Source organism: Delphinapterus leucas, chromosome 14, assembly GCF_059928025.1.
Source record: "Delphinapterus leucas isolate spDelLeu-1000000601 "Yukka" chromosome 14, BTC_Dleu_Yukka2, whole genome shotgun sequence".
Lineage (NCBI taxonomy): Eukaryota > Metazoa > Chordata > Mammalia > Artiodactyla > Monodontidae > Delphinapterus > Delphinapterus leucas.
In genome coordinates, this window is record NC_143142.1 from 3278209 (window position 1) to 3297778 (window position 19570).

The following is a 19570-nucleotide window of genomic DNA, read 5'->3' on the forward strand; positions in this document are numbered from 1 at the left end:
ACTCGCTGCTTACTCTGGGCCTAAGCTATTCCAAGTCCTATGTGTGCATTACTTCTTGCCAACAATCCTGCAATCATCATCCCCACTTTAGGAGGGAGGACAGTGGAGCTGGTGTAACTTAGCCAGGATCACACAGCTAGGAAGGTGCTGGGCCAGGAGTCAAACTCAGGCAGTCTGACTCTGGAGATGGCACTCTTACCCAAGTTCCATTGCCCCTCTGGTTTCTACTCAAAGGATTTTTATCATATAGTTTATACAAAGCGCATGTGGGTTATGGAACCCCTACCTACTTACTTATTTATGTCACAGGGAAGAACAAATCTGACTCCATATTGGATCTGTTTCTTTTACTTTAACCTTTGTATTCTATTGCTTTTGCTACAAGTTAAGAATGTTGCCTGCAGCCTGAAATATACAAGAGCCCATTCTTAAAGCTATAACACTTTTCCATTCATACGGAGATAAAAAGCTGCAGAACAGAGAATAACATTTGTCTTGTTGGAAGTTTACAGGAACAGTGTGATCTGACTTTCAGGAACAGCTGCAAGAACAAAGGATTCCAAGAAGTCTGTGACAACCAACCACACCCCCTCCACTTTTAGTATAAAAGCAGCCTGAATTCTAACTCAGGGAAGACGGTTCTCTGGGACACTAGTCCACCATCTTTCCGGTCTGCTGGCTTTCCAAATAAAGCTGCTGTTCCTTGCCCCAGCTACTCGTTTCCTGACTTACTGGCCTGTCGTGCGGTGGGCAATATGAGCACGGACTCCGTAACATTTACTCTCCACTTCTCACCTCTCTCCTAACTGCATGTCTTCCTCTCCACCAGGAATGCCACCCTCTGTCCCTAAAACCCATTCATCCCCCAAGGCACAGACAAATGTCAACTTTCGGAGAAACTTTGCCCAGTTATCCAAACCAGAAGTAACATCTCCTCCCAAACTTTTCTACCCCCTCCCACCAAAAGTGGGCCTACTTTTTGGGGTACTTGTCCATCTCTTCTCCTTAGACATGTTCATTTTCCTCCCAACGTCATGCTAGTTCTATACTGGCTCTACCTTTCCATTTCGCACTTCTGATCCTTTTCCTTCAAATTATCCTAAACCATTGAATTGCATTATAACCCTAACATCCCATCATGAAAAGATAAACAGTGCAATGAAAGACTTCTTTTGGCAATACATGTTAATTCTGACATGCATGTTTTACTTATGATAAATTTTAGTTAGAAATTCTTCTTGTTTTTAATTTTTAAAAATAAATTTATTTTATTTATTTTTGGCTGCGTTGGGTCTTCGTTGCTGTGCACAGGCTTTCTCTAGTTGTGGCGAGCGGGGGCTGCTCTTTGTTGTGGTGCGCGGGCTTCTCATTGCGGTGGCTTCTCTTGTTGCAGAGCACGGGCTCTAGGCACATGGGCTTCAGTAGTTGTGGCTCGCAGGCTTGGTAGTTGTGTTTCACGGGCTTAGCTGCTCCGCGGCATGTGGGATCTTCCTGGACCAGGGCTTGAACCCGTGTCCCCTGCATTGGCAGGCAGATTATTAACCACTGCGTCACCAGGAAAGCCCCACTGTTTTTAATTTTTTTTAACACTTTTCTGTTCTCATGATTAACTATTTAGGGGAAAAGAATTCATGAAGGGAAAAAAAATTTTTTACAAGACAGCTGAAATACCTAACCCTTTAACTACAATTTTGAAGGTATAACATCAAGTTTCAAGTTGAAAGTACAAACTGCATTAAACTTTTCTGGGTTTGTCTTCCACATCAGTTCATTTTCAAATCTCTTAGTGAAGCCAAGGGGAACAAACCACAAGGCAAAGAAAAAAGAAGGGTAGATATTTTTATTTAATGAAAGCACATGTTATGAAATTTTAAAAAGTGAAAGCACTGCAAGCAGCAGAGAAAATTCTCATTTCCTCCTTCTAAGCTTATTTACTTTCTAGCAAAATATATTGTCTCAACTCCCAGGCTTAAGGAAAATCATCTTTGATATACGAAGTTATGGTGGAAAGTCATTAAGCTGTCATGCTCGAGCCGAATGTTCCTACCACAATGCTTATCAAAGAGTATCAGAAAATGCACCCACTCCGGGCCCCCCCCACTGCGAGCAGAAACCACATGCTTTGCCGAGATGGTTGTACCAAGAGATCAAAGAAGCTTTAATAGAAAACCAATGCCTTAAACCATTCTGCAGCTAAAACAGAATTCTAGCATGTCAACACAGAAAGGAAACATCAGCACAGAAAGTTCTTTCATTTAATGCCCGTACAATGCTGCCTACGAACCAGGCGCTGGGCCAAGTATGCACTCATTTTGGCCTCTCAAGAAACGATGAGGCAGGTTACGTTTTCTTAGTCACACCCACTTTACAGATGGGGAAAACTGAGGCCCAGAGCAGTGAAGTGCACCCAGCTAGCACACAACCGCTCTACTACACAGCCATGCAAGACTACACTTTGCCTGACACAGATGATGCAATCTTGGTCCAAAGGTGTTAACTAACTTGCCAGCAGTAAACACTAATGAAGGATTAGATAGATTTCACAGGGGACTGAGATTCCGCTTTTTGAAATGTTCTTGCTAAGAATGACCACAGAAGGAAACATATGTATCATATCTAAAATACAAAGCACACACAAGAACATTTACTCTCCTGTTTTATAAATTGTTGGCAGAAAGGTGATGCCACTCAAAAAGCAAAGCAATACTATTCCAGAGGAGTGTGATAAATGCCTTCTGAGCCCGGCCATTGCACATGGCAGGAACAAATGTGAATGCGGTATGCAGTCCAGGCCCTGGGCTCCCCTGTCCTGGCAGACACACCTCTAGCCTGCACTGACTCTGTTAATATGTCTTGAAAAAGAGCTCTGACCTATGAAAGTATTCAGTTCTTGTTTGAGCACTCATAAAAACAAACAGGTAATCCGCATATGCCATGCTCATCCATCTATTTGGCATCCATTTCACCTCTTCCGCTTCGTCTGGGTGTCTTCCTCACCTCCTCCCACCGCATGTGGTCTGGTGGAAGTGGGATCGGGTGCCCGTTCCTCTCCTTACAGAATGGCGGATGTAACCCACACTGGACCGTGGACCTTGAAGGGAAAGATCCAGAGACTAAGCAACGGATGCAGCCAAACCTGGTCTTCAGCCTCCGCAGCAATTCTCTTAGTAGCCCTTGTCACCTCCTAATAAACTCCCTCGGGCTGAAGCTGGGCTGATGCGGCATCCAAGGGGGCACTGGCTGAGCTGCGTAGCCAGGTCTTCACTGGGGTCTCAGATCTGACCAGGCTCCACGCAGAGACGTGGACACAGAGAGAGGGAATCACTGCTGCATGCACTGCAATTATTCCCTAATAATAGGCCCTAATAATAGGTTAGTTAATAACAATTAACTAACAGAGTCAATGCAATTTTGTACTAAGAGACCCTGCACATGACCTGGAAAGGCTACAGTCCTCCAAAAGTGTGTAATTTAGACTTAAAGAGTTTATTAAATCACTGAGCTTAGCAGTTAACAAAGAAAAAGATGAATGGAAGAAGAGTGTACTCACAGTAGATGTCAAAAATAATTGTAACACTCAGGGTGTTTGATCTGCTCTAAGAGATAATGGTTACAAGATGAATCTTAATGTGTCACAAGATTTGTCCTCTGACCCACTTCTCAAATCTATTTCCAAAAGATCAGCATATTAACCCATAACATTGTAGCAAATATTCAATGTCAAATGTAAAATCCTTTTAGTCTCCTCCTACATCTGAATTCAAAAGTGATGTTGGGGACTTCCCTGGTGGCGCAGTGGTTGAGAGTCCACCTGCCAATGCAGGCGGCACGGGTTCGAGCCGTGGTCTGGGAAGATCCCACATGCCGCGGGGCAACTAGGCCTGTGCGCCACAACTACTGAGCCTGCGCGTCTGGAGCCTGTGCCCCGCAACGAGAGAGAGACCCGTGCACCGCGATGAAGAGTGGCCCCCGCTCGCCACAACTAGAGAAAGCCCTCGCACAGAAACGAAGACCCAACACAGCAAAAAAAATAAAGAAGCTTTCATTAAAAAAAAAATAGAAAAAGTGATGTTAAATTGAATTCTTGACGCTGAAAACTGATAGATGCTTGGAAATCTTATAATGATAGTGGGGAAGAGCTTGGGTCAGGAGAAGCACATCTGAGCCAGCCCAAGATTTGGGGAGGGAATCTTTCACTGAGGAAGCAGCCAATGCACTGGCTTTCAAGAGGGAATATGTGTAGTGGATGGAGAGAAACACACACACACACACACACATACCATCAAGCATGGCCCAAGTCAGTGTTGTCCAAACTTCAGATCAGGGAGCACATCATGAAATCAATTTTGGAATAAAAATAACCTTTCTTTTAATGACATGGAATAGCAAAGCAGAGACATAGAACAGGTTTTTTAAAATAACAGAGTGTGTGAAATACATGAATAAGAGTATTGTTTAATAAAGCTTGTTTCTGGTGTGTGTGTGTGTGTGCACGCTTTACTGGGCAAATCTCAGTAAAGCTCTGGGCTGAGCGTGCCTGCCTGCACAGTGCCAGGTGCTTACGGCTGGTTTTGCTAAGCAGCAAGTTTGCAACCCAAGGATGCCTTTCCCCGTTTCCTTGAGGGCTTTTAATTATAGAGAGTGGAGTGCCTTGTGGAAGAAGTGCTTGTGAACTGTTACTAATTCATGGCAATGAACTTAAGGGCTAGCAGCTCTCAGATCATAACTCTTCACCACCCTTCACTCAACAGCTCCCTGTCATGGCTCCTCTTCCTCTCGCTCATTCCCTGTTGCTCTGTGTTCCCACTCCACCCAAGCAAACCAGCTCGGTGGCTGAAGATGCAGCCTCAGAACGGGCGCATGGGGGCCTTGGGGGGGCCATTCTACAAGACTAGACCCAGGCCCGCATTTGCCCAGTGAGCATCCTGTCCTCAGGTATATCAGAGATTTATTAGACTAGTTTGGAAAAAGAGAGGAGGGGCCCCTGGAATTGCGGAAGCACTTAAGCTTCCCAAGACATGTCTTTCCACGGTCCCTGCAAATCTGCTTTGCCCCGCCCAGCTCACGTCACCCTCTGCTCCCTGATCCTTAATAGGCAAAGTCGTGACAGCCTTTGCTCAAAACCACTTAGGATTGCCTCCCTCTGGAAGTTACAAAAGAGAAAATACAGAGATGCATTTTGTAGGGCCAACAAGGCAAACAGAGAGAGAGAGAGACAGTGTGTGTGTGTGTGTGTGTGTGTGTGCACACGCATGAACAAGCATAAGTACATTTGTCTAATTAGTTCCCAGTAGTTAAAAATAAGACATTTCACACACACGGGCATTTTTTCAAAAGAGAGGAAGAAAAAGGCCTCTGGATCGTGGCTTCTCTTGCAAGGCTGACAAGGGAGCCTGCATCTTGGAATGCAAACCGTGCTGTGGCTGAATCGTGCCCCGCCCACCATTCATTCCACGGTTGGCCACAGTCTCCACCCTCCCCTACCGCCTCCCAACCTGCAGCCTGAGGGACAAGTTTCCCTGCAGTGAAATTAGGAGGAAAGAGACACATTTTTTACACTCACTGCTCTTTTAAAATTAGGCAAACTAAAGTTAGAGGGAAAGTTGTATGTTCCCAAAACAAGTGGCAGAATAAATACCTTTGTCCTGAGAAAGGAAAAGCCTTCCTAATTGTTTAATGTAAAAAACAATACAACAGTGTTTCTTCTAAAGGACTATGACTTAGGAAGCCTGTATGAAACAAATGGCATCCTTCACCTGTAGGCAACTGAGTTGAAGATGAAGACGCTTAATAAACACAGGAAAGCACCACGTGTCCTGGTCACTCCCCCTTCTCTGACCTCCGTATCAGCTCAAATGCTGCCTTGGTCTCTATGTCGCTGGAAATGGGTTTCTGGTACATATTTAGTGCTAAACTAGTGCTTCGAAGTTTGCCACCTCCCTCTAGGTTTCCTTAAAAGGAAACACGACAGAAAAAGTCAAACAGAGAAATCAGATCAACATTAGCCCGATGTTCGCGAACGTTTTTCTCCACCAAGCGTTGCTCTTTTGGTATTTCTTCCACTGGGCACACTGATCGATTCTGGATAAAAACTGTTTCCCAGACTTTGGCTATTTGCGTACTGTCACAATTTGTCACATCTGTGCCCCAGCTGTACTATTGCTTATTTACTACTTTTTGTGACATCAGTTCATTTTTAAAGGAAATTTTCAAGCGTTGGAGAGCCATTGTCACACACCATAAGCAGAACAAAACCATAAAAGTAAAAACAATGGAAAAGAAAGCCACATTACTAAATTCTTTCAGGATAACTGTTGTTGCCATGGCTCTAACCTCAGGCCTTCTCTCTTGGTTAGCAAGGAATTTAGCATCAAACTGAAACTTTTTCAGTCAATCATGCTCTTCGAACAGCAGGATGGAAAGATAATTAAAATAATAATAATAGTAACAACTTTGCCGCTATGGGACCTAACATTCATTATTCAACATGCATTCATTAGTGCACTAGGGATTATCTTGTTAACCATCAAAAGGCTGGCCCTGAGTGTGTGATGGATGTGGGTATGTGCGTGCAGGCCTGGGTATGTGCGTGCAGGCCTGGGTATGTGCGTGCCTGTGTGTGTGAGTGTCTGTTATACCAACAAAGAACATGGATGATGGGGTGATTCATCTTCCACGTGACAACCAATGTGGCTACACAGATTCTAGCCCTTGATATGTTTTTAGGCTAGGGGGCCTTTTTCGAGGTAAATGTAGTATTTCCAAAGGTCTCTAGTATTCTAAAGAAAAGCTTGCCATCCCCTGCATGCTCGGTGGGTCCCTAGGGAACTAGGAAACCACGAGAGGAGGAAATACAGAACAGAACAGGGAGGTCATGCAGGCATTTAACGTGCACAGACTTGGCCATCCGGCTGGGCAAAAGGGAAAGGAAGCGTGAGTCGTCCTAGGGTGCAGGGGATGCATTGTGCAGCCCTGGCACAGAAGCCCCACGAAGAGAAGAAAAGGCCTTGCTACTGCAGTGTTACATCCCACCTGGCGGGAGGCGTACTTTATTTTCCAAACTGCTTGGAGCAAATCAGCGTTCACTTTTGTGAGATGACCAGTGTGTCACCACCCAGATTCTCTGCGTCCTGAGCGCTTAGAATTGACTCTGGAACAGAGCACATGCTTGCTCCGGATCTGCTAGAGGGGAGAGGGGATATCCTGAGTCCCGGGGAGAGAGAGGCAGCACCTCCAAGCCCTGCCACTGGTCTCTGTTCCCTGGACAACAGCCACTGACAGGCAAGGACATGCCCCAGTGCAGACTGTATTTCTTGTGCTTTTCCACCCCACTCGGCTCCTGAATGCAAGTCAATGGCTTAATCCGGTGCTCGGGTGAAGGAACAGCTCTGTGTTTGTCAGGTGAGCACTTCCAGGAAGTTTCAAAGACGATCTGGACCACATGGAACGTTTGCCTTATACACCGACTTACATGGACTTTCTTCATGTGACTCCTCTGTATTCCCGTAAGAATTTCTTACCCTTTGTAGCAATAAGTTAATTGTGAAGACTTATAAAGCCTCATAATCTTTAACCTTGGTCTGCTGTTCATTGTTAAAAAGGCAAACAGACTTTATTTACTTAAGAAAGCAAGAAACTTTGGGTTAGAAAAGTAACAGAAACTAATTTTAGAAAATACATAAGAAGAATAAAGAGGAAAACAGAGACGAGATCAATGCTTACGGCAGATCAACTTACTTCAGGGCCAACGATAACCATATAAACGCTGGGCTCCTCTTGATGCCATTCTTGGGGAGAAAAAAAGAAAAAAAAAGACTTTTAAAATGGTTTTAAGTCACAGCTGAAAACATAAATCAGTTTAATATTAATTACACTACAATATAAATTATTTCATATCATTTTGCTTTCATTCATATTAGTCAACTTATAATTATTTTATATGTAAGTATGTGACATTTTATGGTTTTAAGGAAAATATTTTTTTCTAGCACGTTGCACATTATTCAGAGATCTAGTTTATTAGGTAATTAGGATGGATACGCCATCACAATTCAATATGGATTTTAGAATATACTTTAGAGTCTATAGGTTAACTTAAGCAATGCAACAAAACTCCAAATGTATCATAAAAATTGGCATGTGTAAAATATTGCCAGATAAAATTATTTTAGACTCGTCATTATTGGCTATGTTTTATGATTTCCTCAGAAGCTGAGGGCAAGGAAAGTAGGAAACAACTGAAATGACTACACAGCGAGGTTATTTTTCTGGTTGTTTCCAAAGTAACAATCTAGAAACAGTTCTGCTGATGGGAAAAAAAATGAGAAAACTCAAAGTCCTAAGGAGAGACATGTGAAGACAGGGACCCCAGTGGAATTCCACAGGCAAAGGGTCTCCTGAGAACACATACCCGAGAATGCATCCACCAAATAGAGAGGGTCTTTCACTTGTCGGAGTCCACAGATAAGGAGAAACACGTGTAGATTGTCAGCACTCTGGTTAATCTCTGCAACAGAAGAGTTCAGGGTATTTTCAACGAAGAGGACTTGAATCGATGACCCGGTGACAATGTCCCCGCAGACACAGCTCAGAGGCTGCTGGGCTCTGACCTCTCAGGCAGCTGCTCCCACGCCTAAATTTTATCTTCATTTCACTGCATGAACTAACCGTTCCTCCTGGTGAATCAACCTGAGCTGAACTTGGCCTAATAAATAAAGTAAGGGTACTTTTGCTGCAGTGCAGAAGGATGAGGCGATAAGAACTGACTCAGTTATTACTGAAATGTCAGCCACAGGTCCTAGAAAATATTTCCATGCAATTCCAGTTAGGAAGAATCTTTTCTTTATGAAACTAGAAAGACGGTTTATATAGGAATGTCCTCTTGAGTTCGTGTATGTCTATATATAGGGACACACGCGTAATGTATACGTGCCCACAGATATATGAAATAAGAGGTTTAGGTTTGCTACATTGAAAGTTGTCGTGTAAGGCGAGTTGCAGGTGACCACACTCTTTGTGGTCCCTCCCAGCAAGAGGTGGAACCCATTTCCCCACCCCTAGACGCTGGGCTGACCTGGTGACTGGTATCAATAACAGAGCGGGAGTGACTTCTAAGTCTTGGCCGTGGGGAGCCTGGTGTGCAGCGTCCCCACCCACTGGGATGCTGCTGCCTTACAGTCAGGCCTGGCTGCCTCCTTAGGAGAGACCCAACCACCCATGCAGGACCCGTCAGGCCTCAGCCCAACTTACAAGTGAGCCCACACACACAGTGGAAGCAGGGATGACCCAAGTCCAAACCGCCAATCCGCAAAATCATGAGAAAATCCATGGCGGTTGTTTTAAGTCACCATTTGTTGAGGAGGTTTGTTCGGCAGCCATTAGGTCATGCATCAACAGAAATACTGGGAACGTTCCCCGGTGGTCTAGTGGTTAAGATTCAGCTCTCACTGCCACGGCCTGGGTTCAATCCCTGGTCGGGAACTGTGATCCCACAAGCCACATGGCATGGATCCCCACAAAAAGAAAAGAAAAGAAGCCACCCTGCCTTCTTTATGAAATTTCATTAAAGAAAAAGAAATTATTAATATTAATCCAAGCTAGCCTAAAGCTTCACCATTTCCAAACATATGTAATTGGACATAAAATCATGCAAGGAGAAGGTTTTCATTCATTCATTTCATTCATCACATTCTTTTTTTTTTTTTTTTTTTTTGCGGTACACGGGCCTCTCACTGTTGTGGCCTCTCCCGTTGCGGAGCACAGGCTCCGGACGCTCAGGCTCAGCGGCCATCGCTCACGGGCCCAGCCGCTCCGCGGCATGTGGGATCTTCCCGGACCGGGGCACGAACCCGTGTCCCCTGCATCGGCAGGCGGACTCTCAACCACTGTGCCACCAGGAAAGCCCCATCCCATTCTTAATGCAAATAATTTCATTCCCTCTGTGTTTTAAGTCTTAAGTAGTAATATAATTAGAACGAATGTAATAAGATATATTGACAGCACTCTGACACAATCACAAAAGCTAATAATAATAATAATACATAACCAGCACTGGAGAAAGTCTTTACTGAAATGTTAAGATTCAGATGTCCTCTTAGAAAAACCTTAAACCATTATTACAGTCTCTGAATTGACTGTTGACAATTTCACTGAGATATGTTGAGGTTTTTTTGTTATATATTTTTCCTGTATTTTCAGTATTGAAACTAACCTTAGAAATACAGACCCTCGTGAATACTTCTCTGACCAAAAGTTTAAGCTAGAGGCTATGTCCAGAATTTGAATTTGAGATCAGAAGAATCTGAGGTCAGGCATTTGAATCTGGGGTCAGGAGACAAACTCTTCTCTTTAGTAAATGATGTAGGGGGCTTCCCTGGCAGTCCAGGGGTTAGGACTCCACGCTTCCACTGCAGGGGGCACAGGTTCAACCCCTGGTCAGGGAACTAGGATCCTGTGTGCTGAGTGGTGCGGCCATAAAGAAATAAAATAAAAATAATAAAAAATAAATACATTTTAAAAAATGATACAAATTGAAGAATACCATTAAGGAAAGGAAGGTCAGGTGTGAAAAACAGCCCGAACCTACACAGTTAGGCAAGAACCATCAATGAATGTTAAAACTGGTAAGGGGGAGTCTGATGAGGACAGAAATTACAAGTGCCTTCTCAAAAATAACTTACTGATTACAAAGGAAATATAACACCTGGACATGGGGAAACAGAGAAAGACACCCACTTAACTAAGGGAAGAAACCTTAACCCAGCACACATGGCTTTATTTACACACACACACACACACACACACACACACACACACACACAGAGTTGATATATTTTTTAAAAAATCACCAGTAATGGAAGGTGACGTTATGTGTCTCCAGGTGTGGTACAGTGAGAAGGATACAGCATCCCTTACATCATCATGTAAATACGTGGAATATCCATTCAACTATACAAAGGGAGTGAAAAAAAGGAAGGCGGAAGGAGAACAATGGAAGTACCAAAAAGAGGGGGAAATCAAAGAACCTGTATTACCACATTGAAAAAAAGTAAATACAAAAAGAAAACAAACACAAAGACGGCATCCAGAGACGGCACCCAAAGAAAGCCCTATTTTAAGAACCGACGTGATGCCTCGGTAAAAAGGCTGCATCTAATTCTTTCTTTTTGCTTTGTGACAAGTGTAGATGTTGGAAACCTGCTTTGTTGCTTGACTTCGATTTGACACGTGTTAGCTACTCAGAACAGCAGGTTCGCAAGACCCGCTGGCCTTCTGGTGAGGTAAAGCTGGAGACAGGTGGCCCTCTACGTACCCCAGGATGCCTAGGAAAGCCAAGCTCGGGAGACAATAATCCATAATTTACAACACTGATCTTCACAACGTGCTGACTATGACTTACAGTAAGAGGTACACACTATACTGCAACCCTGTACACGTGAAACACGTGTTTAGACACACAGACACACAGACACGGTACAGTTTCAAAGAATCATTTAGATTTATGGCACACAGGCGCTCTGATATTTTCTATTCTATTTCATTTCAATTTTTTAAAGCGCTGCTGCCCAGTTCACTAAATGATTTTGAGATCCCCCCGCAACCTACCAGACCCTAGAGGGAGATGGAGTTAATCCCATATTCTCTTGCCTCTTTCCCCTTCTTCTTCCTGGGCAGGAGATCAAATGTCATGGGAATTTAGAAACCTATATTAGAATAGGATCAAACAAAGAACTTTGTCTTATTCTTTGTCTTATTCTAGGATTTAAAAAAAAATTATTTTTTAAATTAAATGCAGAGACAACATTTGGGTTTGAGAGCTTACATGCACTTTTCACATACACCAATATTGTTTTCAGGAAATGAAGTGCAAAAATCCTGATCAAACAACCAAGGTCTCAGACCCGACCTCATGGATGCATCAACTCTAAGTAATTCCATTTCAGCTTCTCCCAGGGCCTTGGCCAACTTTAGGGAAATGTACCGTGTTCATTCTTAGATTTTAAAAAAGAACTAAAACGTACTGGCCTCTAGAGGTTTGGAGGTGAGGCAGGTACCTACCTAATTTTTTTAGTGGATTTCATTTCCTCATTTTAACCCCAAGTTTATTTTTCTTCTCTTTACTTTTCCTCTCACATCTGGGATTCGCAGAAGTCAAGGCTGGAACTCATCCCTTACAAATGCAACCATTTACGTGTCTTTCCGATATTACCATTTCCTGGAGAATGGTATTTTTATCTACAAAACGAAACGTGTTGATTTCATGGTCTGGCACCCTAGCGGTCCCAACAGACTAAGCACCACGCTCCCAAATCCTCTAAGTGACTCATCCATCCGCTGGTTCTAGAATAGAAACCCGATCCACGTTTAAGCTACTTTCTTTGCCGTTTTCTATTCCAGCAGCTCTGTCATTTTTTTTTTTTTCATGCGTGATTATAAGGAGAAGAGAATTCAAGAACTTCTGTTGATTAGACTTAGTGACTTTTAGCTGAAAAATCTCATTTGGGGGGCTGTGAACGCATACAGGGATCTAATGACATGAATTTTCCATGTGAAAAAAACAAGTGAGAGGGCTTCCCTGGTGGCGCAGTGGTTGAGAGTCCGCCTGCCGATGCAGGGGACACGGGTTCGTGCCCCGATCCGGGAAGATCCCACATGCCGCAAAGCGGCTGGGCCCGTGAGCCATGGCCGCTGGGCCTGCGCGTCCGGAGCCTGTGCTCCGCAACGGGAGAGGCCACGACAGTGAGAGGCCCGCGTACCGCAAAAAAAAAAAACAAAAAAACAAAAAACAAGTGAGTTTTCCTAGGAACAGCCTGAGGAAGGAAAATATGACCATTTGAGTTTTGCATATGAGAGTTTCCATATAGAAATACAAATAGAGTTTTAAAGAAGAGAGAGAGAAAATTAAATAAACAGTGAAAATAGGAATAAAATGAAAATAAAACCCAAGAAGGTGTGTCCGGGTCAAGTTTAAGCTTTCACAGTTTCGGGATTTGATGGCCTGAGAGGCACCATTACTCTACATGCATTAGTTACTGGCATTTAAAAGCAAAAGTCCTGGATCACTGAATCATAACAACATTTAAGACGTACCTGAAAACACAAAGACCAGATAACTAACTTGATATCTAAACACATACCTTCGGATCAGAAGAGCTAATGAGAACATCGCGTGAAAAATTATAACAATGCCACTTAGTGCCTTGCATCTATTTTATTCTTTATTTGTTCCTAGTTGACCTGTTTGATCATGGAATCTGGTTGGCATAAAACTGATTTCATGTTTTAAACTAAGGAGACTTAGTTAATTTGCTAGCTTGGGCTTAGAGATATAACTGAACATTCTCAGCAAACCCGAGACATACCTTAAAGGGGAATAAACCCCGAAATTGACATCAGGTATTTAAGAAGGTGACTCTAAACCCTGGGGACTAATCTGCTACCCGCCTATTAATATTCAGTGTTCAGTGAGGCCCTTCCCAACCCACTCCCCTCGATTTCAAGGTTAACAATTCATAGGAGTCCAGAGCGTGAGGATTTGATCACTAACGGTCTGCATCAAGTTCACTGTCACTTCTGTTTTCACTGTCTCAGCCCAGAGTGGAAGTGACAAAACACAATCATAGGTTTAGAATGCTCCAGTGGCCAGGGTGAGATAGAGGATGGGTGAGAACGGTGGTCTACCTCTGGAGTCTGAAAGTTGACAAAGATGAATGACTGTACAAATGAGAACAGACGCCTGATCATAAAACCCTGAGACGCGGCTGAATTCTCCACCTTAACGCTTAAGCCATCCTCCAGCAGTCAGCTCCCGCAGTCCCCCCCGGAGCCTCCCTGAGCCCATATATTCTGAATGCATTTACAGCTTCTGATCGCACACATTAAGAGTGAAGTGAAGCCAACGTTCCCAAGAGGGGGTGTTGTCTGCGGAGTGTTTTAAATCTCCTGGCTATTCCGTTAATCACTCAACAGTAAGACTGGTGAAACAAGCAACCATCAGGGTACAGACCCTGATGACAAATCACTCTCCTTTTGGAAATTATGAACCTTAGTTACACCGCAACAGTGACCTCTGATATACAGAAGATGGAATAACCGTATAACAGGCCTTTTTTTTTTTTTTTTTGCGGTACGCGGGCCTCTCACTGTTGTGGCCTCTCCCGTAGCGGAGCACAGGCTTCGGACGCGCAGGCTCAGCGGCCATGGCTCACGGGCCCAGCCGCTCCGCGGCACGTGGTATCTTCCCGGACCGGGGCACGAACCCGCGTCCCCTACATCAGCAGGCGGACTCTCAACCACTGCGCCACCAGGGAAGCCCACGACAGGCCATTTAAAATGGGCCTCCTGGTTCTGAATAACGGCTTACACTTCCTGACATGATAAAGCAATTGGATGGTGTGGGTTCATTTGTAATGCTGACAAGAGTTCTGCCATTCTTGCTGAGATTGATGTAAAACACTTGGAAAATTATTTATAATCAAATGTTTGGAAATTTCTTCTTTTCAAGGGAAGGGAATGCTGACACGGAGTACATGTTGGAGGTTCTGTCTGAAGTTTTCGGAGTAAAAACAGGCCTGGGGTGTCCTCCTGTCTGCTGAGGGCAGGGCACTGATTTTGCATTTTCACTCTCTTCTCTGACATTTACAGCAGGACCTGCATCTTCAACTCCCCCTAATCGTACCCCTGCATTGTCGTCTTTAGAGATAAGTATTTCAGGTTAAAAGAGATGACTTCTCAGGCCTCAAATTGCATTTGCTGAGATAATTTTAGCTGTTCTAGTACCTTTACCAGAATTACAGGGCTGATCAGCCTGCAAGGCAGTTATAATCCCAAATAGCATAAACTTATGGGCTTCATTTGTGGACAGCTAAAGTTTTTACACTTCAAGATATTGTACAATATAATAAAATTTTGCTTAAACACCGTAATTATGCTTGGATCATACCATGCACAGAAAACACAATGGCACCACATGTAGAGAAAATGGTACCCTCATAGCTTCACTGATGGACATGCACCCTGATGTCACCTTTCCAAGGTGACACACTTAAACGTCATGTAAGATGTTATGAAAGCTCTGGTTAAATGCATAATCTAATCCAGCAATTCTATTTTTAGGAATTGCTCCTAAGAAAACAATTGGGCAAACATATGAAGATTAAAATCCTAGCACTTTCATCACTGCATATCAAAAAGTTTTTAAAAAATCTAAATTCCCAACCAAAAGGATTGTTTGGATACATTTATAGAATTTTAAATACAATAAAGGAATTAAAAACATGATGTAATTAGAACCAATAAATTTATATTTCAAGGTATAATGCCAATGTATTACAAAATCAAGTGTATCTCTATATACTAGCAACAACTAAAATTCAAAACTGAAATTAAAAAGAAAACCTCTAGGGCTTCCCCGGTGGCACAGTGGTTGGGAGTCCGCCTGCCGATGCTGGGGACACGGGTTCGTGCCCCGGTCCGGGAAGATCCCACATGCCGCGGAGCGGCTGGGCCCGTGAGCCATGGCCGCTGAGCCTGCGCGTCCGGAGCCTGTGCTCCGCAACGGGAGAGGCCACAACAGTGAGAGGCCCACATACCGCAAAAAAAAAAAAATAAAACCTTTATAGCACATCAAAAATAATAAAATCCTTAAGAATATTTTTAAAAGACATGAAATACCTGTACAAATCATTATGAAGATAAGTAAGACCCAAGCAAATGGAAAGATACATCATGTTCAGAGATCTTAAGACAAATTATTGTTAAGACAGCAATTCGCTCTAAAATGATCTGTGGATTCAATACAACAAGATTTTATAGAAATTGACAAGATGATTCTAAATTTTGTATATGGATATGCAAAAAAACCTAGAAGAGCTGAAACAATTCTGAAACAAAGTCATAGGCTAACCCTATCTGATTTCTAGACGTACCATAAATCTACAACAACAAGACAGCATGATACTGGCATAAAGGTAGATTTATACAGACACAAAGGAACACACACAGTAAACTGATTCTCAGCAAAGGAACCAGAGCAATTCATTGAGAAACATTTTCAATGATGCTGGAATTTACAGCAAAAAATGAATTTCGATCCCTACCTCCTAGTATCACACACAAAATTTAATTTCAGATGGATTACAATCCTAATGGAAAAGCTTAAACTTCTGGAGGAAAAAACAAGGAAACTATCTTTTCGACCTTAGGGTAGGCAAAGATTTCTTAGGCAGGACTCAAAGGGACTAACTATTAAAGAAAAAACTGATAAGCTAGACTTCAACAAAATTTAAAACCTCTGCTCTTCAAAAGACATAGTTAAGAACACGGAAAGGTAAACCAGAGAATGGAAGAAAACATTCACAATATATGTATCTGACAAAAAGCTTCTACCCAGGGGGAAAAAAAAGCAGAAAACCCTCCTGCAGACCAAGAATTAAAAGACAACACACTAAAACATTTGGGCAAAAGGCCTGGCTAGACACCTCACCAAGGAAGATATCGATACATAAATGCCCAACACCACAATCAAATACCATTTCATGATCCCCTAGGATAACTACAATTAAATAGACTGTCCACACCAATTGTTGGCAAGGATGTGCCATAACTAGGTCTCTCATCAATGTCTGTGGAAATGTAAAATGGTACAACACTTTCGAAAACTGTTTGGCTGTTCTTTTCTAAGGTTAAGCATGGATCCACCCTACACTCAAGCTATTCACCAGAATCCTTGCACAAGAATGTGGAGAGAGAGCAGTTTTATTTATAGTACGTAAAAATGGAAAACAATTCAAAAGTCCATCAATAGGAGAATAGAGAAACAATGTGGGACACATCCATACAATGGAATAGGACCCGGTAATAAAAAAGGAGGAGCACACAATGTGCATGAATCTCAAAAACATGATGTTGAGCAAAAAAGATGCCAGACACAAAAAGTACTTACTGTATGATTCCACTTAGATGAAGTTCAAGAACTGGTAAAACGAATCGATGGTGATAGAAATTGGAATGGGGTCCCTTACAGAGGGATGGGAATTAAATATGGAAAAGCACAAGAGGGAACTTTCTTGAGCAGTGGAAATGTGATCTGTCTGGATTAGGGTATTTATACATTTGTCAGGGCTCATCTAATCTTACCCTAGAAGTCTGTACTTCACGCCACGTAAATTTTACTTTAGTTTAGAAATTTTTAAGAAAGAATAAGTTAGCTCATATTGTTACTAACAATGAATAAATAAAGCAGGTTAGAGCGGTAAGTACAGTTTGACTCCACTTTTGTCTTTTAAAAATCATTATATGTATGATTATTTGTACATATGTATTATTTAAACATAAAGTCACACCTAATTATATATAATTTATATATAATCTATATATAATATAAATAATATAGGTATCATACATATTATGCATTTACAATAAATATACAAATATCACATATTTATATATTTACATGATGATTTTAAAAGACAAAAATATATAATAGGTTAATACAGCTATAATTTAATATTATATATTAATGCATGAAAAGCATTAATATATATATGAAAAATTGTTGAGAAAGACATATCAAAGCACTAATAGCAGTTCCTTTTTGGTGCTGAGATTTCAAGTGGTTTAAAAGTTTGTTTCTTAATCTGACCTCCATCTTACAATGGTCACTTTTTTTTTTTTAATTTTTGGCCACGCCATGCGGCTTGCAAGATCTTAGTTCCCCGACCAGGGATCGAAGCCGGCCCCATCGGTGATAGCGCCAAGCCTTAACCACTGGGCCGCCAGGGAAGTCCCACAAGAGTCACTTCTTATGTGTGTAGCTAATAAAGTAACACCGAATGAACACAGGAGGATGGCATCCTTAATAAGGACAAACGCCACAAGATACTAGGTGTTTGGGAGGTTTGTCCGAAGAGCAGCGTCACAGAGGCTGGCACTACTCGTCCTCCTGCGTCTCAGCTGCACCCCCATCCTCACTGGGATGGGACCACTGACGACACCTCGGCAAACGGGGAGAAACCAAGTTTGTTCTAATCATGCCTTGCTCCCTCCTTTGTTCTACCCAAAGAGTCCATTTCTTTGACCCTGGCAGCCTCTTCTTCAAAACCATGTGAACCTAGCAAGGAACTGACGCAAGGTGGCAAGATGCACTTGAGTCAAAATCCTACCAGAAGATTTCATCTCTTACCTGAACGCTGAAGGAAGGTGTCCCAGTTAAATGTGGTGTTCGGCACTGTTGCAATTCCTGGGTCAAAGGAAAGAGAACAAAAGAAAGTTCATGTTGTTGAGACATAACCAGTTATTTTGTGTTGACAAATAACTGTCATACTCGGTTCTTATAAAGAACTAAAGTTCTGAGGGCTTTGCTGAATTCCCATGAATCTCTCCAAGCCTGTGAGCTTGGAGATGAGCCCACAGGAGACTTCTCTGGCGGTCCAGGGGTTAGGGCTCTGTGCTTTCACTGCCGAGGGCCCGGGTTCGATCCCAGGTCGGGGAAGTAAGATACCGCGTGCCATGCAGTGAGGCCAAAAACAAAAATAAAAAATAAAATAAAATTCGCCCACAGTTCCCAAGGAGAAAAGATCCATCACTTTCAACCCCACCATCCATTCCTGGGCCAAACTGTCTCTAGGTCACAGAAAGCTTGAGTTCCTAGAAAATGCATATAGGTGACAGGTATCCCAAACATTTCCAACTAAACTCTAAAAGAAATTACATAGAAATTATGTCTGTATTTAAAATTCCTCATCTCAACCTTCTAAATCATACATAATTTCCTGCTATCTGTGTCACTTTTTCAGACAGCTTTCAGTTTAAAGTTCTCTGAAAAAACGAACATTTTAAGATTTCAAAAATCCAGAGGCAACATTTAACAGATTATCTCGAGAGCAGAAAAGATGTGAAATTTTATGGAATGTAAATTAAGTCGTCGAACCGCCTCTCCAAGGCACTTGTAAGCTGGCCATTCACACTGACTAATACAGACTACAGTTAGTAAAGTTTGCAGTAAAGTCCACTCCACGCCTGCCCCAGCACAGACTGTGAGTGGATGTGTTCCACCCGGTCCTGGAAACCCTTAATCCCTGTTAAGCAGGTTGAGTCCTCTAGTTTATCCGGCTGGAAACCGAGGTTCATCGCGGTTAATCGGGATACAAAATGTTAGGTGTTAGAGGCTGCATCCAAACCCATGCGCTGCATCAAAGCCCATGTTTTTCCTGCAGCACCGTCTTCCGTGGCTATAAACAAGGGGCTGTGGCAGAGGAATGGAAGGTCCAAGCCCAGGCCTGCCCTGACACTTACCCCTTTTACGCATACTGAGTCAGTGCATCGTTTTTTAAATGGGAGCTCCAAGAAAGAGTTCATTTGATGAGTGATTCTGCTGCTAAAAGTATCCCTGAAACCACTAGAGCCTTGATAATGTGATGTTTATAAGGTGGACTTGTTCACGTGACCCTGGGCTCAGCACGGGTTCAAACCTAAACTCAGAATCAGCCACATGTTCTCTGGAGCTACTGTTTCCCTGATCTCTATTTTGCGGGTCAGTGGTTCTTCCCTGGTGGCGCAGTGGTTAAGAATC

The 19570-nt window shown here is 42.7% G+C and overlaps 1 protein-coding gene across 8 annotated transcripts in view; it reads right to left on the reverse strand.

Moving 5' to 3' along the window:
• Positions 1 to 19570, reverse strand: part of GLT1D1 (glycosyltransferase 1 domain containing 1) — a 148421-nt gene that overhangs the window by 89065 nt on the left and 39786 nt on the right. For 7 of the 8 annotated variants that reach the window (XM_089894349.1, XM_089894348.1, XM_089894346.1 and 4 more), the window contains 3 exons: positions 18182 to 18238; positions 8411 to 8506; positions 7738 to 7787 (listed from right to left, as the gene is read on the reverse strand). In XM_089894349.1, coding sequence (XP_089750475.1) covers positions 7738 to 7787; positions 8411 to 8506; positions 18182 to 18238 — 203 coding nt within the window. Of the gene's footprint in view, positions 1 to 1826; positions 3092 to 7737; positions 7788 to 8410; positions 8507 to 18181; positions 18239 to 19570 lie in introns of those variants that run through there. The other variant, XM_089894353.1, reaches the window with a different exon arrangement.